The sequence below is a fragment of the Erythrolamprus reginae genome, chromosome 2 (genome assembly GCF_031021105.1).
Source record: "Erythrolamprus reginae isolate rEryReg1 chromosome 2, rEryReg1.hap1, whole genome shotgun sequence".
Taxonomy (NCBI): Eukaryota; Metazoa; Chordata; class Lepidosauria; order Squamata; family Dipsadidae; genus Erythrolamprus; species Erythrolamprus reginae.
Window position 1 is genome coordinate 5,030,477 of NC_091951.1, and position 15,321 is coordinate 5,045,797.

At 44.4% G+C, this 15,321-nt stretch overlaps 1 protein-coding gene across 1 annotated transcript in view; it reads left to right on the top strand.

Annotated features, from left to right (window-relative positions):
- Positions 1-2,913: 2,913 nt before the first annotated feature.
- LOC139158633 (zinc finger protein 91-like) overlaps positions 2,914-15,321 on the top strand; it is a 59,348-nt gene continuing 46,940 nt past the window's right edge. The window contains exons 1-4 of the mRNA XM_070735955.1: positions 2,914-3,424; positions 3,676-3,790; positions 3,889-3,956; positions 12,452-12,581. Coding sequence (XP_070592056.1) covers positions 3,011-3,424; positions 3,676-3,790; positions 3,889-3,956; positions 12,452-12,581 — 727 coding nt within the window. The 5' untranslated portion in view covers positions 2,914-3,010. The remainder of the gene's footprint in view (positions 3,425-3,675; positions 3,791-3,888; positions 3,957-12,451; positions 12,582-15,321) is intronic.

Consider the following 15,321-nt stretch of genomic DNA (forward strand, 5'->3'; position numbering starts at 1 on the left):
TTTCAGCCTATGCAGTAGCCCAGATGCCTCCTGGTGGTCTCCCATCCTCAGGCTGACCAGGCGGATCTCTCTCAGCTAGGTGAGGGCAGGGGAGGCTGAAGGAGGAGGCAGAGTCCGAACCTGCCCCAAAATTGTGTGTTTGGTTTTTTTGTATAATTTTTATTGAATTTTTTAAAAGTATAAGACAGACAGAACTAACAACATTTAACATATATAAGAGCTACCATTGCTCCTCCTTTATAGAAGTCTTCCTAATACAAAAATAAAAAGCTAATTCTATTTTAGATCAATACAGAAAAGTGAACTTATCGATGAAATATCTGTTTGTATACAATACTAATTAATGCAAACAAAAATAAACCTAAAATTTCAAATATTTTCTATTGATTATATAATTATGATTAAATTGTTAAACTCGGTTATTAGAAATAGTGTTATTCATTGAATTTCACTATAAGTTGTATTCAAAAATATACATTTTACTGTTTCATACTTTGTTTTTCTATTTTCAATTATCTTTTTTTTCTCAAATTCCACCATTTATACACTTTTCCCCAAATTTCATAAAATTCAGATTCTATTTAATCTATTTATTCAGATCCATAGAGACTCTGATGGGACACCCATCGCTCACCTGATCAAAGCAGAACGTTTAGGCTCTTTTCATGTTTCCCCCTACAAGATTTTGATTTTCTCTCAGTTCTCCCTGACACCCCCACACCACACACAAACACACACATACAGCAGCTCTTCCTTCTGCAAGCCCCAACAGCTGCAGAGGCCCTTGGGCTTCACTTCCCCAGCCTGAAGCTTTGGGCTCCTCCGAAGCGAAACTGAGGAACTGGCCAGGATCCAGCAGGCAACAAGCCTGGATTCTTCATCAGGGCAGCTCAGGAACTCCCCTCCTCCGCCCCATGGCTGAGTCTCCAGGTGGGGCAGTTCCTTTGTCCTGTCACCCACCCGAAGTAGTCCTTGACTTATAACAGTTCCTGTAGTGACTGCTAGAAGTTTCAATGGAACTGAAAAAAGTGACTCTTTGCCTAATATTCCTTCTTTTAAAAGGTTTTTTAATTATTTTAAATGTTTTTCTAATACTTTCATGTAAATCCCCATTCCTAGCTTTACTGTATGTGACCCAGAGTCAATTGTTCTGAGTTGGGGGACTACAGTATATACATTTGAGAGGGATTAGGAGAGAGAAAGAGAGAGAGAGGATACATAGATAGATAGATAGATAGATACCTTTATATTTTGAAAAGAAGCAGAAATAGTAGAAATGTATTTGTTCACATCAGCATGTTGTCCATTTATTGTAACCTCTTTAAATACAATGGGGGAGGGGAGAGTATTTTACCCCGAGAAAGAAATTATGAGTCCTCTCGAAGTCATTAAGGTTTCTCGCCTCACCTTTGGCACCTGGAACCTGCAGCTCCCTCCACAGATTTTCTCTGGAATTCACCCCGTTTATTCCTCCCATTGGTGCATCGGAGTCCCCTTTTGATTGACCCCGTATTTGGTTTCTACCTATGCGATTTGAGTTGGGAATCAGGTTCTAAACCTTTGTCTCCCTCTCACTCCGGCTTCACTCTCAAGCCCTTTGGGTGAGGAGAGGTGGTCGGTTCCCACAGCTGACCTTCTGGGTCCTTGTAAGGGGCAGCTCATCCCGTCAGGAGCCCCCACGTGGGTGTTGTGGACCATGGTCCAAGGATCCCAATTCCTCTCTGGAGAGACCCGTCCCCTAAGGCAGGTTGGACTTCCAGGGTGCTACCTTCCCTCCTTGGATGGTTCCCTTTATGGGCAGAGCGGGAGAGAAAACCCCCTGTGTCCCCATCTCTGGGGCTCCCACTGGGCCCTCCTGCTCCCAGTCTCTTGGCCTCAATTCCAGGGAGTTTATCCTTCCTCCCCGCAGAAAAGAAGGAAAAAAGGTCCATGTGGAGGAAACACGCGGCTGCTGTCCAAAGGAAGAGGGAGACACTGAGAAAAATCTGCCCTTTTATATCAAGATAAAAGAACGTTCGCAGCAGAGAAGACAGTCGGGAGCCTCCTGAGGTAAATCTCAAACAGCGCCCAGAGGAAAAGGGCCACGCCCCCTTCCCACCCCCAGCAACCAATCAGAGCGCAGATCCCCTCAGGCAGGAGCCCGCCCTCCCTCAGCCACAACGGGATGTTTGGGACCTTTGTGCACTTTTCTCCAGCCATGAAATTCACTCTCTTCACATTGAAAGTCTTCAAAAGAAACAGAGCTGAGATTGAATTGTCAGGCGCGTCTCTTTCCCGCCATTCCTCCCATCCTGGCACTTTCCCCCAATCCACCAGGGGGCGCAATGTCTGCAAAGGGAAAGAAACTCCCCATTGGCCAACCGGAGGGCCAACGTCACGGGGGGTTTTGCAGAGGAGGCTGAGAAGGAAGTGACATCACTGAGCCTTGCCGCTCTAGGACGCCCCACTCGCTCTCCAACCCTGGTGCCGCGTGAGACCGAGAGCCCGGCGGGAAAACCTCCAGACGTGTCCCAGGTGAGGGGGGATTGCCCTTCCCGGTCCCCATGTTTCCCTGCCGCCCTCTCCCTGCAGGGGAAGCGGAAGAAGCGGGGGAGGGGAGGAGGCGGGATTCGCCCCAGGCTCCCCGAGGGCCCGATCCTGTCTCCGGAGGGGCAGAGAAGCGGGGCGGCCTCTGCAGCTGCCTCCTTCCCGGCCCTGCTCGGGGGACCTCGGCCCTGCGCTGGGATGAGCCTCTTGGGGCTCCGGGCAGGTTGGGTGAAGGTCGCTCAGGGGCTGAATTCCATCTTCTCATTCTGGGCCTTGTTTTTCCTTCCATCTCAGAGACAGAAACCGGAAGCCATTTGTGGTCTTTGCAAGGCCACATTTGCTCCTCGGGGAAGAAAAAAAGAGCGGAATCACCTGGAGGGATCTGTCCTGTGTTCCCAGAAATGGTCCCGTGAAGGAAAAGGGGTCTGGAGTCCCACAAGAGTCCTTGGAGCCCTTTGGAGTTGCTCTGCAGAACAGAGAAAGGATGGAGACCCCACCTTTTGCAGAGGATGGAAGCAGAAAAGGCCGTGCAGCCGCTCAGCCTGGGAAGGGGGGGAAGTTCTGGACAAGACCCGGGCAGAAGATCGTGGAGGAAGACTCCTTCCTTCCTTCAGAAGTTCAGCCCTGGAACTCCATCAAATCATGGGAGGCTGAGGGTCCCCGAGCACTTTGCAGCCGACTCCACAAGTTGAGCAGGCCATGCCTGAGGCCAGAGAAACACACCAAAGCCCAGATGGTGGACCTGGTGGTTCTGGAGCAGTTCCTGTCCCTTCTGCCCCCAGAGATGGAGGGCTGGGTGCGGGAGTGTGGAGCAGAGACCAGCTCCCAGGCGGTGGCCCTGGTGGAAGGCCTCCTCCTGAGTCAGGCGGAGGAGCAGAAGGAGCAGGTCCAGTTGCAGGTGAGACACTTCAGGGAACTTAGAAAACAGTAGAGAATGTGATTGAATACTTCACCCCTCCTTCCCAAACTTCTCTGGCGTTCATCACATGTGGCAGTTCTCCAATTTTTGTAGGACATTGTTCCGTTTTCTTTCTCAATCTCATGGGTGGATATTGGGGGCTTTGATGTTGTGTTGTGAATCTGGCAATCCACTTTTTGTTGTGTGATGTACATTAATTCTGCTTCTTTTCCCCTTCCTCCTGTTTGAAGTGCTGCACTGTGGAGATGAGAGATCCTGAGGGAAAGAGGAATCCATCAAATCCCCCTCAGGAACCAATTTCCTGGAGGATCCCTTCGGAAGATCCAAGTCAGGACACCACAGAAGGTAATGGAAGATCCTCCGATACCCATCTGTCCTACCTCTCTCTCTCTTCTCCTCCTATTTTGTTAATTATGCATTTTGAAATTATTTATTCCTTACAGAGAAACAAAGAATGAATCTTTCTGGTTATTGTGATGGAGATCAAACAGCGGTTGAACCTCTAAATCAAGTAAGAAAGGAAAAAGCTATTAGATTCCTATTCTCCTCTCAGGATGTGAAGCGGGTGTGCAGAGTGCTCTCTCCTTCTATTTCCCCCCCTTGTTTGGCCCGGATAATTTTTGTGTTCTCCCACAACATGGAGAGCAGAACAGCAGGTTCAAGTTCCTTTTAGCCAGCATAGCTTCCTCTGGTTATCTTCTTCTGCTAGGTATTCTTCCAACTTTAGAGTTTAAAAGAAGCAATTTTTAAAAAGTCCTTCAAGAAATAAGAATGAATATATAGAAAACAAATACAAAACAAATTTCCAGTCCTCTGATTTGTGCCTTGATTAGGAGATCAAACATTCCCGCCTTGCAAAAGCTGAGAAATGATTTTCCCATGGAATTTTCTCTCTGTTTTCTTCCTGTGTATTCCATTTTCTTGTATCTGTTGTCTAGTTAAGATGTTGTCGTTGGAATCAACTAGGTTAGAGTAGGTTATTATTTTTGGAGTGGAAATGGCAGTCGAATAGGTATAAAATTCATTTGGGGATTGCCATTTTGGAATTGCTAAGTAGTAGGGTTTTTTAAATTTGGTGCCATATTGATATTAGAGTATTTCTTATATAGTGATTTTTAAAGTGTTTTGGTATTTTGTTTGGTTCCATCATTAAAAATGGATGCCATCCTGACTGTATGTCAAATCCTTCCAATGTGAGCAGTCTTGTATTTTGGAGAGTTATCCAATCTTTGATTTTGGTCATAATCGTGGCTTGATAGTATAGATAGAAATTGGGTAGGCCAAAACCAGATCTAGACCTATGGTCTTGGAGTTTTTTTAGTTTTATTCTTGCCTTCTTTTTTGTCCAAATGAATTTTCGAATTAGTTTATGGAGATGTTCAAAGAATGATTGGTTTAGTTTAGTGGGGGCTACTTGAAATAAATATAAATATCTAGGAAGGATATTTGATTTAATTGCGGCAATCTGGCCCATTAAAGATAATTTTAGGTTTGTCCATCTAGCTAGATCTTTTTGTATGTCTTGTGCAAGTTTGTCATAGTTGTCTTTTTTTATGGTGTCATTATTTGCTGAAATTAAGATGCCTGGGTATTTAATTTTTTCCACAATTTTTAGATTAAGAGCTTGTTCTAGTAGGGAATTTTGTTTTTCTACCATGTTTTTTGTTATAATTTTGGTTTTATCTACATTAATTTTGAGACCAGTTATTTCCCCAAATCTGTGAAGTTCGTCCAATAAGATATGAGCTGATTTGAGTGGATCTTGAATTATGAATACCATGTCGTCTGCAAAGGCTTGAATTTTGAAGTGTTCTTTTTTATTTCGATTCCGTGTATTTGTGTATTATTTCTTATATTTTTTAGTAATGTTTCCACGGCAAGTATTAATATTAGAGGTGCCAGAGGACATCCCTGACGTACACCTCTCATTACTGTTATTTCTTCTGTAATAGATTTGTTGAAGAGTATTTTAGCTGATTAGTGTGAATAAATGGATTTAATTAAATTAAGGAAATTATTGCCAAGTTTCATATGTTCTATTTGCGCTATGAAATATTCCCAAAATAAAGAATCAAAAGCCTTTTTTAGATCTATAAATATAAGGGCCATTGGTTTGTCGGGGTTTTTATTGTAATATTCTACGGTGTTAAGTATGGTCCGAGTGTTATTACTAATATTCCTTGCCGGTAGAAATCCATTCTGGTCTGAGTGAATAATATTATTTAGAATCTTTTAAAAACGTTCTGCAATTATTGTCCAAAATATTTTATAGTCTATAGTTAGTAAAGAGATTGGTTGGTAATTTAGTAGGTATTTTTTATCTTTATTTTCTTTCGGAATGATAGTGATGTAAGCTTCGGACCATGTTTTGGGAAGGTTGCCTTGAAGTAAGGTTTCGTTTTATACTTTTAACATAAGTGGTTCTAATAAGTCCTGGTGGTGTTTATAAAATTCCGAGGGGATTCCATCAGGTCCCGGGGTTTTGTTGTTGTGTTGTTTTGCAATGGCCGATTTGATTTCTGTGAGGGTAATAGTCTTATTTAATTTGGTGCTTTCTTCGTCTGTTAACTCTAATGTTTAGTTTTGAAGTAGATATTCCCTAATTGCAGAGTTATCTGTTGTATCTGAATTATATAGTTCCTGATAGAAGTGTTTTATTATGGTTTTCTTTTCTTCTGTGTTTGTTTTCAAGGAACCTAGATTATCTTAAAGGGATTCTATTGTTTTTTCCGCCTTTTGTTGTGCCAATTTAAAAGCCAGCCAGCGGCCGGGTTTGTTTGCATAGTCAAAATTTATTTGTTTTAACCTTTTAATTTTAGCAGTAAGTTGTTGTTGGGTTTCTAGGTTTATTTCATGTTTTATAGATTTTATTTTAATAAGGGTTGTTATGTCATCCGGATGCTGTTGGAGAATTGTTTCTGCGTCTTGGAGTTTTGTGTTAAGATTGTTGAGCTTCTGTTTTCTTTGTTTATTGTTATAGGCTGAGTAAGAAATATATATTCCACGTATATAGTCTTTCATTGTATCCCAAATTATATGAAGAGACGTATCTCCTTTATTGGTCTTTATAAAGGTTGGTAGTTCATTTTCTAGTTGGGTTTTAAATTGTTTTTCATTTATGGTGGATTGGTTCATAGTCCATCTTTGGCGTATTATGTTATTCTGGTTGTTAAGAGTTAGGAATTATGGGGTTGTGGTCGGCCCAAGAACCGGGTAAAATCCGTATTTCTTTTATTTGATTAATGATATAAGAATTAGACCAAGCCATATCAATTCGTGACCAAATCATGGTCACGTATGTGGGTATGAATAAAAGGTGTACAGTGATCCCTCGATTTTCGCGGGTTCAAACTTCGCGAAACGGCTGTACCACGATTTTTCAAAAAATATTAATTAAAAAATACTCCACGGTTTTTTTTCTATACCACGGTTTTTCCCACCCGATGACGTCATACGTCATCACCAAGAGTCACTTCTCTCTCTCTTTCTCTTTCTTTCCTGTCATTCTCTGCTTCTCATTTCTCTTTTTTCTCCCTTTTTCTATCATTTTTCTCTCTCTCTCTACCTTCCACTCTCCCCCCTCTTGCTCTCTCTCTCTTTCTCCCTCTCCCTCTCTGTGAGAACGCCTGCCCCACCTCTCCTGCAGCCCCCTCGCTGATAGCTGGGACAAAAGTGCTCTCAGCTAAGGGACTGTGAGAGGGGCGAGGCAGGCATTCTCAAAGCACTCAGAGCGGCTACCGGCCGAATGAGGAGGATGAGAAGCCGTAGCCGCCAGCACTGCTGCAGGAGGACCCGTGTCCGAAGAAAGCCGGTGAGAGGGGTGGATCGGGTGGGCGGGCGGTAACGGCGAGGGGGCCGGAGGCGCTGGGGGGGCGGGGGCAGCCAACATTCAAAGCAATCTTTGCCGGCCTCCGCACTTTCGTCGCTCCCTGCCCTAATTTCAAGCCCGGCTCCTTGCGCTGACTTGAAAAAGGGTGCGTGGGGGTAGTTTTTGGCTGTCCATAGTGTGTTTTTAGTTCCTCACCGCTACTTCGCGGAAAATCGACTTTCGCGGGAGGTCTTGGAACGTAACCCCCGCAAAAATCAAGGGAACACTGTATTGTGATTTCTCTGGGTGGTGTGTTCTCCATATGTCTTTAAGTGCAAATTCATATGTTAAGTCTTCGAATGTAGTTGGGAGAGTTTTCCTTAGTCGGTGCTGTTTATTACTCTTGTGGTCTTTGTTTTTATTTTGTATCGCATTAAAGTCGCCTATAATAATGAAATTTGTTAAATTCCTTTCCATTATTTTTTTCTGTAGTTGTGAGAAAAATATTGATTGATAGATGGTGGGTGCGTAGATTCCTATTATTGTTAGTTGTTCGTTTCTAATAGTTATCTGGACCATTAATATTTGACCCTCGGTGTCTTCATAGATAGGTTTTGGTCTGCATTGGGTTTTAACATATATGGCAATTCCTCTTTTTTTAACTGATGCTGAGGAAGTAAAGAGTTCGCCAAGACCCGGGAGAAGTAGCACCATGGCATCCTTTTTGGTAATATGTGTCTCTTGTAGACATGTTATGTGAAAGTTGTAGTTTAGAAGTTTGTGGAAAATCTTTTTTCTTTTTCTGTCTGAGTTCAACCCATTATTATTACAGCGATACAGAGAGGGGATTTCCCCAATCTCGCTGTCATAATGTGTCCGTGGGAGACCCATCCATCCATCGCCCACTGCCCCCTCCTGCCAGAGGCCTGCAAAGAGTCAAAGCTGGGTGTGGAGAAAGGCAAAACTTTCAGCTCCTGGATGGACCGGAGAGCCTGGACACGCCACCTTCCCGCCCGCCCGCCCTGCCGATCGCCCTCCCACCCTCCGCCAACAGCGCCTGTCCCACCTTCTCCAAGAGCTGCACCGAGGCCGCACGGGAGCCACTGCTTCCAGGAGGGTTCCCCTCGCTAGCCTCCTCTAGATCTGCCGTTCAAGGCTTTGGTAACTTCGGAGGATCCCTGCCCAGCAGACGCGCGCTCTCCCAGCACAACTTGCCCAGAGGATTTTTTTCCACCTCTCACGATCCCTCCAATCCCCCAACCTGTGGGAGGGGGGGGGATTGGCTCCCCACATGGGAGCCACCCAAAGGCGAAATATGATTTGAAAAGGAGGAGGAGTGGAAGGAAGGCAAGATCTGCTCCCAACACCCATTGGGAACGCGCAAACCAAGGGTTCTCAGCCAAGACTTCTGAAAGAGACCGAACTTTACACAATCTCTCTTGGGATTAAAGGAGCGGGCGCCCGTACACAAAAAGAGGCGCTAGTAACACACTCTCAGTATCGGAGCGTTTATAAAAGAATCTCAAGGGGGGCTGGGGGGGCTGGCAATGAAGAGAATCCAGAGCCCTGGAATAAAAGTCAAGCCGGGCTGTTCAGAGGCACAAAAGCCCAATCCCTTCGCTAGAAACACACTCTCTGTATCGGAGCTTCTTTCCTGAGCCCGAGATATCAAGGAAGAGATTTGGAGGTGGGGGTGGAAGTGCGTGTGTGTGAGAGAGAGAGAGAGAAAGGAGAAGGGTCCTTTCTCAGAGTCCACAGAGGAGATCTATAGGCTGATGCTTCTTTTATAAAAGAATCTCAAGGGGGGGGGGGGCTGGCAATGAAAGAATCCAGAGCCCTGGAATAAAAATCAAACTGGGCTGTTCAGAGGCACAGAAGCCCAATCCCTTCGCTAGAAGCAGGATTGGGGAAACCCGATGAGGAAATTGGGTGGGGTTTTCAAAGGGGGGTTACAGCACTTAAAGAAGCTTTGCAGAGACCAATGTGCGGGGGGGGGGGAGGACACTTCAGGTGGGAAGTCACCTCCACCACCCTCTGTTGTCTTTTTTTAAACCTGATTGGGGGGGAGAGCTCAACAGCACAGCCACATGGTTACTGCACGACTGGTTTCATGGGCAATGTAGTTCCCAGCAGCTCAAGAAGGCTCGCCAAAACACAGCAATGTTTCTCTGTTACATCAAAAGGGGAATGTTTGGCAAGCGGACGGTGGAAGAAGTGAAAGTTCTCCCTTCATGACCGTCTTTTTCCCCGCTTTTCTGTTTGGTCCAATAATATTCCCCCACTCCGGTTTCACTATAAAAAAGAAGGAGGGGAGGAAGTTTTTTGGGGAGTGTTTCTCTCCAGCCCACTCCCCAGAGTTTTCGTAACTTCCTTCCTTTCCTTTCCTTTCTTTCCCTACTTTTGGACCTGATCAACTTGCCACCTGGCCTGAGAGGAAATCTTGCAACCATAAGTCCATACCTGAGGTCTTCTGTTATTCTTAGGTCTACAATTTCTGCCCAAGCAACAAAGGACTTAAAAGGAACCAGCGAAAGCGATTTACCAATCCAAGCATTTCGGGACAATCGACTTCAGATCGTAACTTTTTCAAAGCCCTGAGGAAACCAGTCCGTTTCCGAATAAACGATTTGCCCCTACCAAAACTAACGTCTGAGCGTGTGTTTCTAGCGAAGGAATTGGGCTTTTGTGCCTCTGAACAGCCCGGCTTGACTTTTATTCCAGGGCTCTGGATTCTTTTCATTGCCAGCCCCCCCCCCCCTTGAGATTCTTTTATAAAAGAAGCATCAGCCTATAGATCTCTGTGGACTCTGAGAAAGGACCCTTCTCCTTTCTCTCTCTCTCTCTCTCTCTCTCTCTCACACACACACGCACCTCCACCCCCACCTCCAAATCTCTTCCTTGATATCTCGGGCTCAGGAAAGAAGCTCCGATGCTGAGAGTGTGTTTCTAGCGCCTCTTTTTGTGTACGGCGCCTGCTACTTTAATCCCAAGAGAGATTGCATGAAGCTCGGTCTCTTTCAGAAGTCTTGGCTGAGAACCCTTGGTTTGCGCGTTCCCAATGGGTGTTGGGAGCAGATCTTGCCTTCCTCCCACTCCTCCTCCTCCTGGCATGGGTCTTCCTCCTCCTCCCCACGTTACCAAGTCACACTCTCCCCAAGCTTTTTGCGCACCAGAGCTTTTCAAATCATATTTCGCCTTTGGGTGGCTCCCGTGTGGGGAGCCAACCCCCCCTCCTCCCGCAGGTTGGGGCATTGGGGGGATCGTGAGAGGTGGAAAAAAATCCTCTGGGCAAGTTGTGCCGGGAGAGTGCGCGTGTGCTGGGCACAGATCCTCCAAAGTTACCAAAGCCTTGAACTGCAGATCTAGAGGAGGCTAGCGAGGGGAACCCTCCTGGAAGCAGTGGCTCCCGTGCGGCCTCGGTGCAATTCTTGGAGAAGGTGGGACAGGCGCTGTTGGCGGAGTGTGGGAGAGCGATCGGCAGGGAGGGCGGGCCGGAAGGTGGCGTGTCCAGGCTCTCCGGTCCATCCAGGAGCTGAAAGTTTCGCCTTTCTCCACACCCAACTTTAGCTCTTTGCGGGCTTCTGGCAGGAGGGGGCAGTGGGCAATGGATGGCTGGGTCTCCCACGGACACATTTTGACAGCGAGATGGGGGAAATCCCCTGGCCTGATGCTTCCTTGTCTCACTTCCAAGTGGAGGAAGCGAAGGGCAAGAGGGGAAAGTGGCAGCCAGATGGGGCGGCTGCGGAGAGCTCCTCTGACGCATGGTTCTCTCTCCCCTCCAACACCTTTGACGTCACGGAGACCTCCTTCCTGGAGTCCATGTTTTGGCTGGCCAGGAAGGATGTCTCCATGACGTCAAAGCTCTGCCCCTGGAATTCCTCACCTCAGTTGGAGCCTCCCGACCTGCTGACAGAGCCGTGGATCACAAAAACCGGTCGGCGGCGGGGGGTTCGTAAGGCGAAAAAAGTTCGTAAGAAGAGGCAAAGATTTTCTGAACCCTGGGTTCGTATCTCGAAAAGTTTGTATGATGAGGGGTTCGTATCATGAGGTACTACTGTAGTTGAGAATATGGTGATATCGTTTTCTTGTGATAAAATGTGTGGGTTTTTGTCGCTTTTATTTTCTTTCTTCAGCTTTTGCCCTTGTAATCGGCCCTTGTCTTTCATGCTTGTCTTGTGTTTGTTGTAAATCGCCTTCTTGAATTTGCAATGTTCATATTTGCCCATTCTCTCACCTAAATCTAGGACTTCTGTGATGCACAACCATTTAATTTGGTGCATATCTTTGCTTTAGTAATTTGGGAACAATGAAACAGAGTAACAGTTGGTAGGGATCTTGGAGGTCTTCTAGTCCAACCCCCTGCTCAGAGAGAAAGCCCTATAACATTTCAGATAAATGGCTGTCTAATTCCTTCATAAACACCTCCACTTTTGGAGCAACCCCAATTTCTGGAGGCAAGTCATTCCACTGATTAGTTGTTCTCACCATCAGGAAATTTCCCTTTACTTGTGGGTTGGTTCTCTTACATCCATTGTTTCTTGGAACACTGCTATCATGTCACTCCTTGGTCCTTCTTTTCATGAAAGTAGACATACCCAATTCCAGCAACGGTAAAACAGCAATGCTTTAACCTCTGGTCCAGTAGTAATTTTTGTTGCTCTTGTCTGCACTCTTTCTAGAGTCTCGAGATCTTTCTTACATCTGGCAACCAGTAGTGGAGTCAATATTCCAGGTGTGGTCTTATCAAGGCATTATAAAGTGGTACTAACACTTCGTGTCATCTTGATTCTATCCCTCTTAATGCCGCCTCTGATTTTGTTGGGTTTTGGGGGTTTTGGTGGCAACTGTACATTATTTGCTGACTCATATTTAAGTGTTTGTCCACTAGGACTCCAAGATCCCTGTTGCACTTACTACTATTAAGCCAGGTATCACCTCTTCTATGCGAATGCATTTGGGTTTTCTTTCCTAAATGAACGTGGTTACATTTTTCACTGCTGATTTTGCTTTGTCGGATGGGGCCCATATCTGTTGATCCTTCTATATCTCGATCTTATATCCTGGAGTGTTGTTATACCTGTCAATTAGGTCTTGTCTACAAATGTGAAGAGTTCCCCTTCTATCCTTTTGTCTAAATGAATGATGAAGATAAACAGATCTTGTGAATCCTCCCGTTCTGTTCTTTTCCCCGTGTTCAGGAGAGTCCTGTGTCCTTCGAGGAGGTGGCTGTGTCTTTCTCTGAGGAGGAATGGTCTCTGTTGGATCTTGACCAGAAAGCGCTGCATTTGGAAGTTATGCTGGAAAACCACAGGAACGTGGCCTTTCTGGGTAAGAGTATGACACCAATCAGAGTTCAAGAAGGAAGAATATAGTTAGTTTTTTATTTAAAAAACCAATATAATGAGACATTGTCTCCTGGGCGGGAGAAGGAAAGGATCTGGCCTTCTGGTGCTCCAAGGAAGGAAAGAGTCAATGTCTCTTTGCTTAGATGCTTTATGTGCCATTTCATATCTGCATTTTTCCATTTCTATTTGAATTTATCTCTGGAGCCTGAAAAGAAGGAGGTGTGCTTTTGTGTGTCCTCTGGAGGTCATGTGAGAGGAGTGTGTTGTCATTTGTCTCAAACCTCCAAACTTGTGTAAGAACAGAACTTTCCATCGGTTCCTTTGCCTACTTGGGTGCATTTGCAGAAAGAAGAAGCCTAAAGTATTGAGAGATATGTGAAGTCAGTAGTAGAAAATGTAGCACTATTGATCTCATGTGATATCGCACTATAATGCTCTAGGCCTCTGTTCCCGGCTACCCAAGGCCTGCACAAGATCCAGGGCAAAATGTTGGCCAAGAGAGGGAAGGTCTCTTCGTCTTCGAAGACTTTTGCCCTGGATCTCGTGCAGTCCTCAGTTCTTAAAGTTCTTCAATGCCTGAAGGTGTGAGATCACATGATATTAGTAGCCTGGGATCTTGCACTACTGGTGTGATCTATCCCTAAAGTACTTTAGATCTCCGCTCTCTGCGAACTGACTCCTGTACCACATCCAGAGTGATGGCAGTTTTCCAATATCTCAGGGGCTGCCACAAAGAAGAGGGAGTCTAACTCTTCTCCAAAGCACCTGAGGGCGGGACAAGAAGCCATGGGTGGAAACTAATCAAGGGGAAAAGCAACTTAGAACTAAGGAGAAATTTCCTGACAGTTGAAACAATTAATCAGTGGAACAGCTTGCCTCCAGAACTTGTGAGTGCTCCAACACTGGAAGTTTTTAAGATAATGTAGGATAACCATTTGACTGAAGTGGTGGAAGGCTTTCCTGCCTAATCGGGGGGGGTGGACTAGAAGACCTCCAAGATCCCTTTTCTTTTTCTATTCCATTCTTTAATTCAAAACTGGCTCTGAGTGAGATTTGCAGATAGATAGATGGATGGATAGATAGATAGATTATAAAGAAAGAGATATCTAAATATTTTCAAAGCTTTCATAACTCATGAATATAGAAATCATAATGTCTATATCACAACACTGTGAGCATGCAGTCATAGAAACGTAGAAGACTGACGGCAGAAAAAGACGTCATGATCCATCTAGTCTGCCCTTATACTACTTTTTGTATTTTATCTTAGGATGGATATATGTTTATCCCAGGCATGTTTAAATTCAGTTACTGTACATTTACCAGGCACGCCTACTGGAAGTTTGTTCCAAGGATCTACTACTCTTTCAGTAAAATAATATTTTCTCATGTTGCTTTTGATCTTTCCCCCAACTATGATCTTTCTTTTCATCAGAACCTTTTGAGAAGGGCGGCATACAAAACTATTAAATAATAATAATAATAATAATAATTATTATTATTATTATTATTATTATTATTATTATTATTATTATTATTATTATTATTATTATTATTATGCAAACATACAACCCAATGGAATTTTGGACAAATTCAGAAGGAAGTTCACTTGATTTTCTATATTTTGATGGTTTTCTCTAACTTATAAACATAGAAGACTGATGGCAGAAAAAGACCTCATGGTCCATCTCGTCTGCCCTTATACTATTTCCTGTATTTTATCTTACAATGGATATATGTTTATCCCAGGCATGTATAAATTCAGTTACTGTGGATTTACCAACCACGTCTGCTGGAAGTTTGTTCCAAGGATCTACTACTCTTTCAGTAAAATAATATTTTCTCATGTTGCCTTTGATCATTCCCCCAACTAACTTCAGATTTTGTCCCTTTGTTCTTGTGTTCATTTTCCTATTAAAAACGCTTCCCTCCTGAACCTTATTTAACCCTTTAACATATTTAAATGTTTTGATCATGTCCCCCTTTTTCCTTCTGTCCTCCAGACTATACAGATTGAGTTCATTAAGTCTTTCCTGATACGTTTTATGCTTAAGATCTTCCATCATTCTTGTAGCCCGTCTTTGGACCCGTTCAATTTTGTCAATATCTTTTTGTAGGTGAGGTCTCCAGAACTGAACACAGTACTCCAAATGTGGTCTCACCAGCGCTCTATATAAGGGGATCACAATCTCCCTCTTCCTGCTAGTTATACCTCTAGCTATGCAGCCAAGCATCCTACTTGCTTTTCCTACCGCCCAACCACACTGCTCACCCATTTTGAGAAATCACTACCCCTAAATCCTTCTCTTCTGAAGTTTTTGCTAACACAGAACTGCCAATGCAATACTCAGATTGAGGATTCCTTTTCCCCAAGTGCATTATTTTACATTTGGAAACATTAAACTGCAGTTTCCATTGCTTTGACCATTTATCTAGTAAAGCTAAATCATTTACCATATTACAGACCCCTCCAGGAATATCAACCCTATTGCACACTTTAGAGTCATCGGAAAATAGGCAAACCTTCCCTACCAAACCTTCCCCTATGTCACTCACAAACATATTAAAAAGAATAGGACCCAGTACAGACCCTTGTGGCACACCGCTTGTAACCTGACTCTGCTCAGAATACTCTCCATTAACAATAAATCTCTGATGTCTATGCTTCAGCCAGCTGCAAATCCATTGAACTATCCAGGGATTAAGTCCAATCTTCACTAATT